Consider the following 18665-nt stretch of genomic DNA (forward strand, 5'->3'; position numbering starts at 1 on the left):
ACCCTCTTTTTGTAAGGATAATTCTTTAGATAAAAGAGAGTTCACACGCTGTTGGATCGAACGCGATGCCTGGAGAGACCCTGCCTTCCACATGAGAGAGAGATTGCTGGACTTCTCTTGGGGATACGGGTGGCTAGGTGGAGTCTTGCTAGAGCGGTTGGACAGGTTTTATGTGGGAGAGTGGGGAGGCTCTTGTGGAGGCCAGATTGGGCAGTTGGCAGGCATCATGTTGTCCGATCATTGCCCAGTTTTGTTGACACTTGATCCCCCAGCATCTGTTGGATCCCTGACTCGATCTATAGGAGGGAGGAGGTGACGAGACAGATAGAGTAGTTTTGGACCAGGGAGTGGGGCAGGAGGGACCGGATCGTAGAGGAGGTTGCAGAGGTCCTAGCCGAGTCGAGTAGTATCTGCCAAGAGGCAGCCATATAGGCCAGGCAGTAGAGCTGGGAGGAGGAGAGAGCACTTTGGCGGGACCTTGCAGCCACACAGAGATTATTATAGGAGGCACCAGGGGATCCCACTCTCCACGCATAGGAGGTGCGCACGCGAGCAGCCATTGCTGGCCTAGAGGACAGACACTCGGAGTTCTCTTTCCGCACCTCAGCAGCTTTTTTGGCGCGGAAGGGTGACACGATGTGCAGGGAGTTTTTCCAGGTGCACCAGCCTCGCACCTCAGGAGAGCACATATGCAACCTTCGAGATTAGTATGGGAGGACTCGTTCTAGCCTAGACAAGGTGATGGAGATTGCCACCAACTACTATATACGCCTTTTCTAGCAGGAGACATCCTTAGCTAGAGAACAATGTAGACAGCAGGTTTGGGATCACATCCCGTCCCTCCTCATAGAGGAGATGGGGCGCTCCCTCCTAGCCCCCTTTACAGAGAAGGAACCAGAGGAGACTTTCCATACATAGGATGGATAGAAATGCCTAGGAGAGAATGGCCTCTCTAAGGCCTTCTTCACTACCTATTGGGAAGTGGTGAAGGACCCCCTACTAATGGCCTTCCAGGAGATTTTCACTTCAGGACAGATGCCAGGGAGTCTTTCGGCAGGCCTTATTAGTCTTCTCTCCAAAGGGGGAAACCGGTTGGAGCTGTTCCAGTGGAGACCGATCACCTTATTGTCAGTGGCCTATAAGGCACTGGCAAAGATGATTGGTAGGCAACTACGCCCTGTGCTTCTAGACAGATTTTGTCTAGGATAGTAGCATCCTAGACAATGTATTCACCTTCTTTGAGGTGACAGAGTGGGCTCAGCACAGTGGGCAGAGACTGGCCATACTACTCTTGGATTTCGAGAAAGCTTATGATAGGGTGGACTGTGGATTTCCTAAAGGGCACCATGGTGAGGTTGGGTTTTCCCCAGGCTTGGATTCGCGGGTCTCCACACTTTACTGATCGGCCACCAACATGATTCTCATAGGTGGTAGGCGAGGGGAGGAGTTTCGGCTGGAGAGATCGGTCCGGTAGGGCTGCCCCCTGGCCCTGTACATGTTCCTCTTTGCAGAGGCGATGTTTCACTTCCTCAGGTCACGTGTGAGCGGATTACGCGGCCTTCGACTTCCAGTGAGAGAAGAGACTGAGTTGTTAGACTCAGAGTATGCAGATGATACAACACTTTGCATAGAGGACGATGAGTTGATGCTGGAGAGAGTGAGGTTGGCTCTTGAGGTGTTCTAATCAGTAGCGGGAGCAAAAATCAACTGGCAAAAGTCGGTTGGTTTTCTCACAGACCCGGACTCTAGCACAGAGTGGGGTGTCCACCTCAGATTTAGATGGGTGAGCAGAGGGTAGACCATTTGGTACTTAGGGTTCTAGGTGGGACTCGACATCACTCCCGCCCACGAGCAATTTCTTCTAGTCCTCGATTCTATTTGGAGGAAGTTGACCTATTAGAGCATGGCTCGCCTCTCACTAGCCGGCCGAGCCCTGGTGGTTAACGAGGTCCTCCTAGCGACAGCCTGGTACATCGCCTCGTCTTGGTGCTTCTCCTCATTCTGTGTAGTGCAGCTTTGCCGCCTAGTGCGGAACTTTGGTCCGGGTCAGACGGCTCCAGGAATTCCAGGGCCAAGGTGGCGTGGGCGACCATCATACGACATCGGTCAAAGGGAGGGCTTGGGATCATAGACCCAGAGTATCAAAGCATGGCCCTTTTGGGCAAGCTAGTTGTCCACAGCCTCACACTAGGAGGGCAGACCTGGAAGGTCCTATTGCAGGAGGGCCTTCAGGATTGTAGACCGAGGCTTGGCGATGAGTGGAGGTTGTCCCTGAGACGGATCTTCACGTCAGCCCAGATCACCTTTCCTATGCAACTTGCTCTGCGTGTGGCAGGGCCTCTGTAAGGCCCTAATCCAGAGCCCCCTAGGATGGTAGGAGGAGATAGATTGTCAGCCGTTGATCTGGAATCCCCAGGTTAGATTGGCGAGTGCCCCACATCTAGTGGGCTCGTTGGGAGGTTGGCCTGGCTCATACCATCAGGACATGGTGGGAGGTGTATAGGATGGTGGACGAGGAGGTGCTGCAGCGAGTATCAGGGTACCAGAGAGGAGTGGAGTTGAGGAAAAGGGAGATAGACGCAGCAATACCTTAGGAGTGGCTTGCTCCCTCGATACGAGAGCCGATAGAGTCTGGGGAGGCATGGACCGCTAGGTTTTCACCAGTAGGCACCCCCCTACAGGTGGCAAGAAGAGTGGGCGGCGCTCCACCTAGGACCTTATTCACCGTACAAGAGGGGGGGGCGTATGGCTCTTGACAAAGGGCAGTAGGATGAGGGGATAGTTGTCCTTTCATGGAAGAGGATCTGGGTGATTGGCCTTCAGGGGAAGACGTGGCGGCTGGACCCTTTTGTCTTTTGGCGGGAGCTTAGGGAGTGGCGCCTCTGGGTCTGGGAGGACAGGCCACTTGATGAGCTGGAGTGGGATCCGGGAGAGTGGCTATGGCCGGCCTTTGCGGTCGCTAAGAAGCCACCGAGGTTCCTAGAGTACACCGCCAGGATTGGTAGACACGTACTGATGCAAGAGTATATGGATTGGGCGCCATCATGTAGCAGGCACTGGGCGGAGTATAGCATCACGGAGCCTTTCCGACGGACCTTCTGGTATCGCCTATGGGATAGCTGGAGGCCGAGGAGGGTATCGTATTTTTTATGGTTGGTGGCACATGGAGGCTTAGCGGTGGGAAGTTGGCTTCCCCAGATGCAGAAGGAGGGAGGTTGTAAGCGCTGCACACAGTAGCCTTTGGAAACCCCAAAGCACAGCCTTTGGAAACCCCAAAGCACAGCCTTTGGTCGTGTGAGGCGGCGCAGCTTGTGTGGAGAGGAGCATGCCGCATCCTTCGCCGTATAGCACCTAGCCTTGGATGTATCTCATGGGGAGCTTTCTGCTTACAGGCGGCCAGCTAGGGCCGTCACCTTCTGTATGAGGCTGGGATGCAGGACACGATATTAATTATCGAGGCAGGGTCGTGCGCAGTGGTCGGTTTGGAGGCTCTACCCATCCGCCAAGTACTGGAGCCCACAGCAGACCGCTCTGAGGTATGGGAGGTCACAGGGAGTCTTACTGGTTGGCATGTTTGGAAGGCGCAGTGTTAGGAGGCTTTCAGCGGAGTGAGACTTTCGGTACAGGCGACCTTAGTAAAGCTCTGGACCTCCATCATCCACTCCCTTTGTGGCCGATGGGATCAGGTGCAGGGCGAGTCCAGGGCTCATCAGGAGCTCTGATGTCATTTCATGCGCACTTGGGGCGGCCAGGACCTGTTTTTCGTGATGCAGGCAGGCAGCCCCAGATGGTGATACACCCCCCCTCCATGGCTTCTTGCCCCCATCCCCCCCAGACCGCCTTGAGAGGCTTGTATACATGATGCATTTGTGACTTTCATCAGCTGCAGCTAGTCTGTTGAGGATGAGCACTCCGTTGTAATCAGTTTTTTTGAGTAATATAATCAGCCACATTTTACTTGCGAAAAAAATAGAGCGGGCAACCATGGTGAGTGGCTAGTGCAACTAATTGGCGGAATGATGTCTAAGCCAATGAGTACTAGTAAAGATAGGGTGGTAACTTGTAAGAGAGCTAGGGAAAAACTCAAGAGGAAGGTGGTAAGAGAGAGGTAGGGCAAGAAGAGGTGGTAAGAGAGGTGGTGGAGGTGGGGGTAGAGGAGAAGGAGGTGGTAGAAGAAGAAGAAAATGAGGAATAAGTGGTGATAAGAAAGGTAGAGGAAGAGGAGTGAGTAACGGAGGTAGGGGTAGAGGTAGAGGAAGAGGAAAATTTTCAATCTTTCCTTTCTTGATTTTTTCCAAAATGGCAAGGCCTTGTTTTTTATCTTGTACGGACTGGACGGATATTGGATCAGATGGATCGAACTGGATGGATATTGGATGGATCAGATGGATCGAACTGGACTGGATGGATTAGACAGATCCGCTCCATTCATGGACAGAATGCAACCCTGTCTGTTTTATAATTCCAGATTGGGTTGTTGATGGTTTAACTTGCATGCATCTAGATTCTTGTTTTCAGTGTCTTTTGCCAGGATGACCAGGTACTTCAACATTGCAAACTGAAAGCCCTTGAAACTCAACCCATATTAGGCAAGCATGCTTGATCAAATTTTGTTAACTGCAAATTGGTTGCCATGGGAGAGCATACAGAAAAGTCAAGCTCCGAACTAATTGTCCCTTCTTGAAGTCTCACTGCTTGTTTCTTTTTAGTCGCAATTTGAAATTCTTTCCTGATGTAAAAGGTCTGGTCCACTGCAAACTTGAAGAGGATTAGATTGTGCCATTGGTTGACTTCCATAGCCTTCGGGGATCTTCTTGTGAAGAATGGAATAATAGCCTTGCAAGCAATATTGTTGATGCCATTGGCTTTTTCCTTCAGTTTCATGTCAACCTCCCAGCCTCCTCCTCCAGTTTTACCTCCCAGGACATTTCAGAAACATCCTCAGCCAGCTGGTGGTTCACCTCTTCCTTATGTCATCGTTCTTCACGTTGCCTTTCTTGTGGTCGACGGGGTGAACCGACACTACATTGACAGTGGAAGATTGCACAAAACATTATGGCTGGCTTAGCTTGCAGCTAGAAAGTTCAAATATTCACTGGACCTTTCAATATTTGTTTCCAACAGATTTACTTTTGTTCTGAACAATTTATGTTCTAGGTGGAGCTTGCTGCTTTAAATTACAAGAGGTCGCGATTGGTGCGTATGCAAAGTAAGGATGGTCGACAAACGTTCGGCCTAAACAATGAAGCTGAGGTGGTCAGTGCAAGAGGGTAAGACTATGATGCACCTTTTTAATTTATCTAATGTTTATACGAGGTGATGTCATGTGAGAAATAAGATGTTGAAATCAATAGTTGGAAACTATATTGCTTGAATAATCTGAAGAATTAGTTACCTTAACTTGAATGGATGTTGAGGCTGCTACTCAAGTGAATGGAGGGGAAACTGTTTTGCCTGATGTGTACCTTGTTAAAAAAGGTGCAGATATGATCTTAAAGGTACGTTCACAGTTAGAACGGCCAGTTAGCTTGCATGGACAGATGTGTGAGAGAGGGGGAGGCAAAACTGCGAGTGGACTTAAATTCACCAAATCTGGGTTGCCCAAACACTTAAAAAGATATACACCACAAACTCAAATGATGATTTATATTACGGTGAACCAGGATTGTTCTACAATCATAATTATAGCTGTAGCCTACTTAAACCTGTTGAAACTTGAGAGTTTAACCCATTCTCCTCACTGCAGTCCGTTAGTTTTAGCGTAATAAAGTGTCTAAGTAGAAAACTGTTGGTTTCTCCCTCCAGGATGCAGGTTGAAGTGGCTAATCTAATTTAGAAAAAATTCAAAATGTCAACCTTTACAGGCACATAACTTCAATGTGGTTACAGGCGAGCAAGCGGAGGGCGAGGTTTCATCAGTGGTGCAGGAGAAACTGAAATTCAGCTGCAACGTCGGAGGTAAGGTTACCTGGTGTTCACTCCATATGGTGCGCTTCACTTGTTGAAGCTATACTATTCATTTGGTGGTTACTTGTATTGATAAGCATTCCCTGTTTGTTAGAATATCAGAAAGAAAAGAACGTTTACTTACCATGTTGGAAGAAGTACGAAGAACACGTGCATTGCATCGGGAATCTAGGAGAAAACATGGTATAGGAGGCCATGGCAAGCGCCTTACAGTGGTTGCTGTTGTTGGCTACACCAATGCTGTATGTTATGAACTTCTGATGAGATGCACTGATGGCAATATTGCCACTGTAGATTGCAGCACAGTGTTTCTGTCATATGATGGTCTGATGATGTTTTTGAATCCTCTTCTCTACAGGGAAAGTCTTCTCTAGTCTCAGCTCTTTCACGCAGCAATCTATATGTTGAGGACAAGTACTCAAACTCTACATGATACTTGTCATATATGATCTATTTTATAGACGTAGCTATAGTCCTATAATTTGCATACTTTGCTTATAGTGCCTCCTTGTGTCCTTGGGCAGGCTGTTTGCTACACTTGATCCACGATCAAGGAGTGTTACTCTTCCCTCAAGGTATTGCTTATTGCAAGCTGATTATTTTGTTTTTGGTTGGTTTAGGTAGAGGCTCTGTTGGTATTGCCTTTAAACTTCAAGATCCATTGATGGAACACCATTTTATTCTTCTTCGTGTCATGCTTATCTGCTCTAAAAATTGCTTATTGTGTTCTCTTGTAGAATTCATGTAGCACTCATTGTTAGTGAATAAATCTGAGTTCTGATTTGAAGAATGGTGTCCATAGGATATTGTCTGATGTTGCCACTTACAGTAAAATAAAAACCCCACCCACCCAATGCAGATGTATAGGCTTTGTAGACTGCTGTATATTGCCACTTCCAGTCAAAAACAAACACACCTAATGCAGATGTATAGGCTTTGCAGAGTGCTGTATATCTACAGTATTACCCACAGTTGAACAGAGAAGAGAGCTTGAGCAGGACCACAGAAATGGAAGGCTTAAAGAGTCCTTTAAAAGCTATATATAAGAGCAGTAAAAGGCCAGGCAGCAGAGGTGACGACAGATGCGGAAACACACACCCACATATGCACACACGAGGAGGGAGGGAATTGGAGGGGAAGAATGTACGAATCTGCCTGTGGTGGGCAGGCCAGTCTAAGGCACAATGAAAGGAAAACGCTTATGGAAATCTACTGCAGCACTCCTCCACTTAGACGCACCGAAAAAGAAAGCCATAATATATCTAGGCCTTACAAACACTTAAGCCACTTGTTAAGGTGTTTTATCTGATAAGCCCATGGTAGTTTGGTTCATGACAATACCTCCCTTTTTCAGAGGGTTTGTCCTCAGAATATGAAGTATAATACCATGTGATCGTAAATGAACTTAGATGATGAAGGGAGGTGCCAACAATGACCTTAAATTCATAACTCAAAGATAACAATGATCCCATCAGCATAGGAGTGGCTATGTCCTAGAGGTTAGTCATCCCCTAGACTAGCATTTCTCAGGATACAGTCGGTGGGGCAGTCAGTTCTCTCAGAAGGACTTACCCATTTCCTGTTAGTTATTTGGGCATTCCCAGCAGTCGCAGTGTACGGGCAGTGGATTATGGGCAAGAGCAGTGCAATGTGGCAGGTTGTGGCCTGATCACAGTTTTTTGGGGCTATGTGCAGCCAGTCGACTGCATTTATTGTGGCCACCTGCTGGTCAGCCAGTTTTGCAGGTTGACCTGCATATTTTTTTGCTTTCCTTTCGTACTATTTATGGGCACTTTGCTGCCTGCCCTCCTCACTTGGTTTTCAGGTGTTGGTGGGAGAGATTCGGCTCAAGGAGATACATTGACAGCCCTTGTACATCTGCCCTCTTTATTTCAGCATTCATTGACTGCAGATTTCTGTGTTCTTCTATCTCTTTTTTTTTCGTAATTCTTCTTCTATCTCTTTTCTCTCTTCCTTTCTCTCGTGTTCATTGTCTTTCTTATCCATATCCTTCCACATTCGCTGCACTTTTGACATCCTATCAAAACAGTGTAAAAGGGTTGATTGATCATAGGCAGACCTGATTGGGAGCATTCTTCGCAACAAAAGTTTGCATTCACAGCCTATGGAGGCTCAGGTCAATAGGTGCTTGTTTCAATAGACTTATGTGGATATGTGAGGATGGAATCCCTTAAGGGGAGTTTGCATTTTATGCTAATTGTTGATGATTTTAGCAAGATGACATGGGCATATCTCTTGGCCTTGAAGTCCGAAGCATTATCACATTTTAAGAATTGGTTGATCTTGAAGAAGTCTGATAGGAAACTCAAGACCTTGCGTTCTGACAAGGGAGGAGAGTTTGCCTCCATGAGCTGACTTGTTTTTGTGCAGATTGTGGCATTCATCAGGAGTTTGTCAATGTGAATACCCCTCAGGAGAATGGCATATTGGAGTGGAAGAATTGTAGTGTGATCGAGATGGGGTAGACTATGATCAAACACCTTAGTTTCTTTGGGCGGAAGCAATGGCTACCGCTATCCACATTCTTAATCGATCCCCTACTTCGGTGGTGGTAGGTATGACCCCTTTTGAGGCGTATTTTGAACAGAAGTAGGATGTCTCATATTTCAAGGTGTTGAGGTGTGATACATGTGTCCTAAGGATACATGCTTTATGATCTTGTTTCCTGGGAGGCATACACTAGCTGAGATGTTCGGTTCGTGGAGTTTCTAGCTGCAGAGGGAGGTGTTGAGCATCCCATTCTTGGGGATCTAGGTGATCGTTGGACACTTACCCCAATGCTTTTGGAGCCATTGCCTATTGAAGATCCACCCTTAGTGGAGGAGGAGATTGCTTCACCATTGGATTCCCCCATTGAGTGAGTGCCGGTGGATATTCCAGAGACTTCAGCAGATGGAGAGTGGTGAGGGGAGTATCACCTTCCTCTTGTTGGACTCGAGACACTTCGTGACTCAAGGATTGAGGGAGTTCGTGAGTAGTATGAGCCGTAAGATGGTCCGTGGCATTCTCAGAGGAACTAGACACATACCACCAAGCTTGTTTGTACTAACTATTGTTTGATGACACATGCCATGCAGGATAAAGAGCCCACCTCCGTGAAGGAGGCTTTGTATTCACAACATTGGAAAAGGCTATGGAGCAGGAGTTGGATTCTATTGAGTGGAATGGCATTGGGATCTTGTGTCTAGGCACGTTCATAGATAGGTGATTGGTGTAAAATGGGTCTTTAAGACCAAATATTTGTTGGCCTAGGCGTGGAGCAATTGTGCAATTAATTTAATGGAAAATGAATGAGAATGAAAGAATTAATCAATGCACAGTGATACTTGATCACGAATGAGAAGTAGTGTATTAATGAGTGAGAGAGAGTACAATGCTCAAGGAAATCACAGTGAATAATGCCACACTTTTGTGCTAATGAGGCACAAAGTGTCTATTTATAATAAATAAAAACCCTAACGGCTTAACCATCATACAAAACCCTAAAATAACCCTAACCCTAGTGTCACTTAGTGCTTAAGACACTAGGGGTAACAATTGCATTTAATGACAATTTAAATGCCCAGGGAGCCCGGATCATGGATCAAAGGGCATCAATGTGTAGTGTGTGAGATGGCCTACAAGATCCCCTTCATGAAATGGGCGGATTGTTCTAGGAATAATAACAAAATCCTAGAAAATATGATATATGTGGTCATAGTTTCACATGTGCATCTTGATGGATATAGCAACCTATGATAATACAATGAATGATAGATCATGTTTTAAAAGGTATCATGAGTAGAAATAGTTGAATAGCTCAAAACTCTAATGGAGGAATAGCCTTCATAAAAAGATGTGTCAAAATATATTTTGAATAACAAGCCCAATCACAATGCATGAATCCATGCATAAGTGAAGAAACAGCCTTGAAGAAAAGGCTTAAATCTTTTGTGTCCTTAAGGTAAGTGAAGACATGCTTCACCGTTTGCCAATGATTAACAAAAGGGTTGTTAGTTCTGATGCTTGATTGGGCAGCTGAATACGTTGTTGGTGATGGGATATGCCCCCCTCAATGGTGACAAATTGTGGAGCCATAGATGGGCGAAGTATACGAATATAAATGACAGCAAGTGGTTGCTCTAAATGATGTTGTAATGCTGCAATTTGGACAGCATTGATCCCAATCATAAGTAAATAATCAGTATATGGAATAAAAATCAGCAAATCTGAAATATGTGGCATTGAAAAAACATGTGTCATAAAAAGATCACTCGCCGAAGGAGCATGATGATCAAGAGAAAATTCAGCATGCTGTTAATCATAAGCATCAAGACAATAAAGTGCTGATGTGAGATTGCTGGTCAATACAATAGAAGAAGATACCCGATCATCATAAACCACATACCGAGGGCCATCAAAGAGGAGACGAAAGCCCGAAGTAGCAATGGTTGAGATGGAAAGGAGGCTCTTCTTCATACTTAGCACATAGAGAACATTTTTTAATGTCATGGAAGTGCTAGAAATAGTATTAACTTGCACAATATCAATGCCTTCAATTGCATAAAAGGCATTGTTTGCACACATGACTATGCCCTCCTTAGGTATAGGAGAAATGGATAAGAATAATTTTCAATAAGAAGTGATGTGCTTAGAAGCACCAGTGTTGAAATACCAAGTAGAAGCCACATCAATGATAAGAGAACAAGCATCATGAATAGAAGGGTTATATAGACATTCAATGAAGAAATTATATTCCTTGTGCTTGGCGAGGTTGGCAATTTCATTGGTGATGAGATTGGACTCTTTTTCTTCTCTGATGCAATGCGCTTATGACATTCAATGATGTTTTGCCCTTTCTTTTGACAGTAATTGTACCTATTTGGTTTATTAGATGTACCTTTGGGAGGGATGGAAAGAGAATGGATCAACATGGGAAGATATCTTGGAGGAATTATTTGATGAAGAAGATGAATAGCCAGCATGGTTATTTACTAGTTTTTGATCAGCATTGTCGGAGGGGTTTTAGTTGAAAGGTCGTATCCATCGGGGATTAGAGAGAGAAGGAAGTAGAGAATAGGAGATAGAAGAGAAGAAAAAGAATAGACAAGAGGTACACAAGATAAAGACAAAGCACAGTGAATCAAAGCACTATGTATTGATAGAACCTGAGAAGATAAACAAAATCCTTGTGTGGGACTACTCGGAAGAGTGTCCAAGCATTAGATATCCTGGGTCTTCTTGGTAGACCAAAAACGTGCACCAAACATTAACTTTTTCTTTGTTGCGCAGACCGCAAATTTGATGGTTCGGTTGGCTCCAAAAGGGGAGTAAAACCATAGGATACTTGGTTAGAATTCTCCCAGATTGCTCTTTCTTATTCTCCTAGTTTAGGAGTGCTGTTTGCTGTCTATCAACTACGATCGCATGCCACGCTATTTCGGAAGTCTTTCTTTTTGCATGAAATATCCAAAACTGGTTGAAAAAGTAACACACTTTTTGCATGTCACTCTATTCTAGAAGTTTTCTATAACTTTTTAAGATATGTATAAATATAATATCCAAAATATAAAAAAATAGGCCAAACTTGTCCAAAAATCTCGTATTTTTGAACCATCTATACTATGGACACTAACACTAATGAATAATATGGCATTGACTCTCTAGATCAATAAGAAACTCGGATGATGATGTACTCCAAGTTTTTTCACACTGTGTCCGTGTAGCGACACGACATCCACCCCCTGTGAACTTGCACATCCTACGGTATGTGCCATTGATGCACCACACGGGTCAAACACCCATAGCATCAACTTGTTACTCATCATGCACATAAGAAGGCATTCCCTTGGATCATTGATCAAAATACTCAGTATTTGTATAACTCTTCAGCCACACCTAGTATCCCCTCATGGGTCATAAGGCCTAGAGGATGTGGAATCTCCATATACATTCTATCAATGTATCCATCAACAAATACATAGCAACATGCTTGCTTTTTCAAAGTCCAACGCACAGAAATCTACTTATATTGACAATTGTGTACCGCATCAAACATAAATTGAGCCTCACTTACATCCAATACATGTCGATCATCATCGGAAATAGTGAAGCAGTTCATAGCTTGAAGCATCTTTGAATTGCCTATCAAGGCATTTGACAAAGCATCCAAAACATTCTCCATTTGTGGAGCATCACATCTAATATCCTCTAAAGGCATATCCTTGAGCTCATGAATTGTCTCGTAAGTGATAACTGTATCCTGCAAATCATGTGCATCCAACACTTTACCCATCTCCCTTTGAGTCCCTACATCAAGTAAAACATGAGCTTCGTAAACCTCTTCAGATGCATTAAGAAAATGGCTAAATCTTCCACTACTGAAACTTCCATGGCATTTGTGGCTGTCTCAATGTTAAGTTGTAGCTTATATCTCAACTGTGTGCCCTTCTTTTTGCCCTCTTGTTTGCTATCTTGTTTTTGCTCCTACCCAACCTATTCCATAACATGCTTGTGAGGTGATTGATTTGCAACTTTAGGAGGATCCACACTTTTTCTTGTCACTCTCTTAGATATCTTTGCATTATCTTTATCTCTCTTCTGTTTCTCTTCCACAAGTACATTCGTATTTTGTTCTTTTGCTAAATATGCATCCACTGAATATGCATCTACCGGTGATTTCCAGCTAGTTATGTTATAAATGTTTTGCCCTGCATGAGATATTTCACTATCGGTAACTTTCCTTTTTTCAGTTGCATGCAAAGTACGTGTCCATATTGCAGCCTTCGGACCAACCATCACTTGGACAGGCATTCTATCCAATTGCAGATCAAAAGTAGAAGCATATATAACTACACAAGCATTTTGAACAACCAAGTCTTTCAACAACTTTTGCATACCTCCCTTTCCAAAATTCAAAGCAAGAGGCAATCTCGTTTCTTGTGTATGGATCTTGCCATCTTTCCAAAAGATAAGTTGTCATGCTAAGGCCTCCTGATAATTAACTCAATCATTTCTTTCATGCTGCAAACTATCATACCACATACATCCTTTTCCTTGTTTAGGGGTTGCTGCCCGCCCTCTTTCCTCTTGTCATTTTTCATTCAATTTTGTAACCTTCAACTGAAGATCCCGTATGCCTTTAACTAATTCATCTAATACATCTTCCCTAATAGTGGGAACAACAGGTGCAGCCATAGGATTAGCCACAGAAGTAGGTGGCTTACTGGATACATCAACTGTTTTGCTCGTAAGAATGGGCAAGCTAGATACATACAATCTTTCTCTTCTTCTATGCTTTTTCACGAGTGTAGTAACAGCTTCCTTAACATGTCTCCACTCTGTTTTAAGACCTATCTTGTAGTCTGATCTCTAACAAATTATCAAGCTTCTCTTGAAGCTCAAGATCTGCCGCTTGTAGAAACAATTCAATTTTCTGACTTGCTAGAGCTGTTCAATTTAATCTAAGTGTTCAAACAGACTTTCAAATTCTCTTAATAACTCTCTAGCCACAAGACCCTTATTGGGTTTTAGGGCCCAGTCTTGGAAAGTCTTGAAGGTAATCAAACTAGTGTCTTCAATGTAAAATTCTTCCCTGAGTGTCTTCTTGAAAGCTACCTAGTTAGCAGCTTGCATGTATAATTCAGTAACTTGGGGTTTCAATTCATGTACAATAACCCGTATAAAATATTGGCTCCATGCAAGTTGAGCCACCCCAAATAACTTTATCTTCTGAGCATAAGCATGTGAATATGCAGATACATTCTTGCCATTAAACAACTTTATCTCATGCTCTATTGTCACCAAAGCATTTATCACAACAGTTTCTGTTTGAGCGGAAGCTTGCATCACCTGTTATTGTTGTTGTATTTGCATAATCATGTTCATAATCTGCACTTACTGTTGCAAAACATAACTAGAAATTATGCTTGAAGGTTGTCCCATCCTATATTTCCTTCGGATGACCTTTTACGTCGGGTTCACCAATGTTGGAGGGGTTTTAGTAGAAAGGTTGTATCCACCAGGGATCAGAGAGAGAAGGAAGTAGAGAATAAAAGATAGAAGAGAAGAAAAAGAAAGACAAAGCACAATGAATCAAAGCACTATGTATTGATAGAACTTGAGAAGATAAACAAAAATCCTTGTGTGGGACTACTCAGAAATAATCTCCAAGCATTAGATCTCTTGGAGCTCCTTTGTAGATAAAAAACGTGTACCAAACATTAACTTCTTCTCTATTGCTTAGACCGTGAATCTGATGGCTCGGTTGGCTCCAAAAGGGGAGTAAAAGCGCAGGACACTTGTTCAGAATTCTCTCGGATCGCTCTTTCTTATTCTCCTAGTTTTGGAGTGTTGTTTGTTGCTTGCCAACTATGATCGCATGCTGCGTGATTTCGGAAGTTCTTTTTGCATGAAATTCCCAAAACCGGTTGAAAAAGCAACTTGCTTTTTGCATGTCACCCTATTCTAAAATTTTTAATAGCTTTTTAGGATATTTACGAGAAATAATATCCAAAATATCAAAAATAGGCTAAACTTGTCAAAAAATCTAGTATTTTTGAACCATCCATACTATGGACACTAACACTAATGACTAATATGGCATTGACTCTCTAGATCAATAAGAAACTTGGATGATGATGCACTCCAGGTTTTTTAACATTGTGTCTGCGTAGCGACACGACAACGTACTTGTACTTGATTGATTTTGATCTTTTTCATAATGGTGGGCAAAAAAGGCTTGTTATGTTGCCATGGTAGCTTTGCAGTTGAGATGGCTTTGCTCTTCTTGTAATGAAAGAGACACAAGCTGGTTGAAATTGTAGGTAACTTGGTTGCCCATAGTTACCAACTCCAAGGTGGTAGCAAAACCTTGAAATGACTTTGATAGGCCATTGAGAGCGCTGGAAACAAGTTGATTATCCAGAACTTCTTCATCAATATCTAATAATTGTTCAATAAGATCTTTGATACCGGTGAGAGAGGCATCCATGTTACCTTCTCCTTCCATGAGAATGTCTTCCAATTGCTTACGTAGGTAAGCAACACATGCTTCATTGCACACTTGATATAATGATGCATGCTTTTGCCATGCATCCTTGGCTATCTTGCATGATCTGAGTGAGTACATGCAATTGTCGCCCCTTGTATCCTAGGCACTAAGTGATACTAGGATTAGGGTTTATTTTAGTGTTTCCTCTTACGGTTAAGCCGTTAGGATTTTTATTTATTATAAATAGACACTTTGTGCCTCATTAGCGCATAAGTGTGGCATTATTCAGTGTGGTCGCCTTAAGCGTTGTACTCTCTCTCACTCATTAATACACTACTACTCATTCGTGATTGAGTATTGTTGTGCATTGATTAATGCTTTCAGTTTCATTTATTTTCTATTAAATTAATCACACAATTGCTCCACGCCTAGGTCAACAATGATATCAGAGCCGCTTTCCTTCATTGCCATTCTCGTAGCTCACGTCCACCTTTCATGCAACCATTGCTATTGAGCGCCACACTTCGGTCTGCTGCCACCCAAAGCCATTGCCATCACGCCAGCTTCGATAAACCTTGAGAAGTGGAGATTGATGGTCACACGTCATTGTTTCGGCTATCTCACTCGGTCTCTGTTGCACCCTGCTGCCCATTTGAGATTACTACTACCACCCAACATGGTATCCAATCCCGCCTCTTTATCGTCGACCCGTTGACCTAAGCACGAGAGCTGCCACGCTACCGCCTAGACCTACCAACTATCACAGGTTGCTTGTCCCTCAACCAACGCCCTTTGCCATCTTCATCATTGCTTGCTTGACGCTGTTATTGTCCCCTCTGTATTGGCCACCCTTGACATGCCAACTTGCCAATACAAGTGTGGTGACTTGCACCACCCCCTTGAAGTGCAGCCCAACAACCTCCACTGCCTTGATTATAAGCTAATGGCAACCTTATCACCCTACAGGCGAAAGACGACGTTTGTCTCTTTGCCACATGAACACGAGTGTCTGTCCTATCGACTTTCTTTTAGTAGCCTCGCCATCAGTTTAATTTTTAAATTGGTATTATTATTATTATCACACTTTTACTAGCAAGCCCCTATTTTTGTCCACTGTCCATCTAAGCACAAACTGGACTAAATTTAGGGGTTTCACCAAACTCACCCAATTCGGTCCAACTTTCAACAAAATTCGACGATACTTTATCAATGCCACCAAGTTCTTCATCAAGTCAAAGAAATTCGGTGGCATCATCAACAAATTTGGGGCTTATCACCAAATTGCCAAATTTTGCGCAAAGTTCAACAAGAAATTTGGGCTTTTCAAGAATTTGGAATTCTTCATCAACATTGAGGCTCGATTCATCACAGCAAGTGACATTGGGCATTTTCGGGCATGGCGAGGGGGATCAAGCGCTTCAAGAGTTTCTTACTTATTGGAAAGGACCTCTAGAGGATGAATCTTGATGGGTTCATTCTACTTTCCTTTGAGGGTATCCATATTTAGTAGTGCATGGGTCATTGTCAATATCTCCCTTCATCATCAAAGTTCATTTACAACCACTTGGTATTATACTCTATATTTTGAGGACAAATCCTCTAAAAAAGGGAGCAACGAGCAGCGCCTTGTGCTTATCCAAAGTGCGATCACTCTCATATTGTAGGCAATCTCCCACGCTACACATTGATGCCCTTTGATCCATGATCTGTGCTCCCTAGGTATTTAAACCCTCAATAAATGCAGTTGTTGCCCCTAGTATCTTAGGCTCTAAGTGACACTAGGATTAGGGTTTACTTTATTGTTTCGTCTTACGGTTAAGCCGTTAGGGTTTTTATTTATTATAGATAGAGACTTTTGCCTCATTAGCACATAAGTGTGGCGTTATTTAGTGTGATTGCCTTAAGCGTTGTACTCTCTCTCTCTCTCTCTCATTAATACACTACTTCTCATTCATGATTGAGTATCGTTGTGCATTGATTAATGCTTTCATTTTCATTTATGTTTCATTAAATTAATCACACAATTGCTCCCCACTTGTGCTGACAATGGTATCAGACCCGCTTTCCTCCATTGCTATCGTTGTTGCTAACGACCACCTTCCACACAACCATTGCCATTTAGTGCCACACCTCAATCATCTGCCACTCGAAGCCATTGCCATCATGCCGCTTCAATAAAGCCTGAGGAGTGGGGATTGATGGTCACATGTCACTCTTTCGGCCATCTCACTCGGTCTTTGTTACACCCTGCTGCCCATTTGAGATTAGTTCTACCACCCAACATGGTATCCAATCCCGCCTCCCTATTGTTGACCCGTTGACCTAATCACAAGAGTTGCCATGCTACTGCCTACACCTACCGACTGTCAGACGCTCCTTGTCCCTCAACCAACCCCGTTTGTTGTCTTCATCGTGGCTTGCTTCACGATGTCCCTATCCCCTCTGTAGTCGCCACCCTTGACACGCCAACTTGCCAATACAAGCGTGGTGACTTGCACACTGCCCTTGAAGTGCAGCCCAAGGACCTCCACCACCTTGATTATAAGCTAACGCCAACCTTTTCACCCTATAGGCAAAAGAGGACGTGTGCCTCATTGCCGCGTCAACATGACTGGCCATCCTATTGACTTTCTCTTGATAGCCTCGACATCAATTTTATTTAAAACTTGGTCTTATTATTATTATCACGCTTTGGCTAGCAAGCCCCTGTTTGTACCTGTGGAGCGTGTGTTGCAGCTGGGGAGAGAGAGAGAGAGAGAGAGAGAGAGAGAGAGAGAGAGAGAGAGAGAGAGAGAGAGAGTAATTAATACAATTACCTTTTACGAAAAAAAAGAGAGAGAGAGTACGATTTGATTTTTTTTTTTGGGTGTACCAACAATGTGTTGGTGCATAAAGAATAAAATGTATTTATACTTAGGGCACGAAAGGGTGCATTCACATGTACAACTAAATAATACACGTGTACAATACACGGAGGTAAATAAAGTACCTTTATCCCAACAACCTCCCACTGAAAGGTCCGAAGTGAACCTCTAACCAACTCCCAGTAGTCGTATGCAATGCTCATGCTGAGCCTTGCTTAGACTTTTAGTGAGAACATCTGCAGGGTTGTCTTGTGTTTTAATCTTGATCAATGTGATTAGACCATCTTTCAGAATCTGTCTGATAAAGTGATATCGCACATCTATATGCTTTGTGCGTGAATGATACATGGCATTCTTAGCTAGATACACAACACTTTGGCTATCACATCCCAACACTAGAGTACTCATGGATATGTCGAGATCCTCTGCAAGTTTGCTCAACCATATAGCTTCCGTAGAAGCTTCAGTGCTGATATATATTCAGCTTCAATAGTACTCAGTGCTACAATGTTCTGCAACTTGGAGCACCAAGAAACAGTCCCACTAGCAACTGTAAAGACATACCTGCTATTGGACCTGCGAGTGTCCAAGACTCCAAGTCACGTGCCATGTTTGCATCACAATAATCCTGCAAATTAAGTGCACCCTGCCCATAGCAAATACACGTTCTTTGTGTACCTTGTGGATATCGAAGGATACACTTAATTGCCTCCCAATGTGTTTTGCTAGGATTTGACTTAAACCTGCTGACAACTCCCACTATGTGAGCAATATCTGCACAAGTAGCAATCATAGCATGCATAAGAGAGCCACAAGCTGTTGCATAAGGGACTCCCTTTATA

The 18665-nt window shown here is 43.7% G+C and overlaps 1 protein-coding gene across 1 annotated transcript in view; it reads left to right on the plus strand.

Moving 5' to 3' along the window:
• The window catches only part of LOC148035921 (GTP-binding protein, HflX), a 107316-nt gene that overhangs the window by 68095 nt on the left and 20556 nt on the right, over positions 1-18665 (plus strand). Inside the window, exons 5-9 of the mRNA XM_087677921.1 lie at positions 5158-5270; positions 5890-5958; positions 6062-6209; positions 6326-6381; positions 6492-6542. Coding sequence (XP_087534047.1) covers positions 5158-5270; positions 5890-5958; positions 6062-6209; positions 6326-6381; positions 6492-6542 — 437 coding nt within the window. The remainder of the gene's footprint in view (positions 1-5157; positions 5271-5889; positions 5959-6061; positions 6210-6325; positions 6382-6491; positions 6543-18665) is intronic.

Source organism: Lygodium microphyllum, chromosome 5 (genome assembly GCF_053477565.2).
Source record: "Lygodium microphyllum isolate KBCC chromosome 5, Lygodium_microphyllum_v1.1.10, whole genome shotgun sequence".
Classification (NCBI taxonomy): domain Eukaryota; kingdom Viridiplantae; phylum Streptophyta; class Polypodiopsida; order Schizaeales; family Lygodiaceae; genus Lygodium; species Lygodium microphyllum.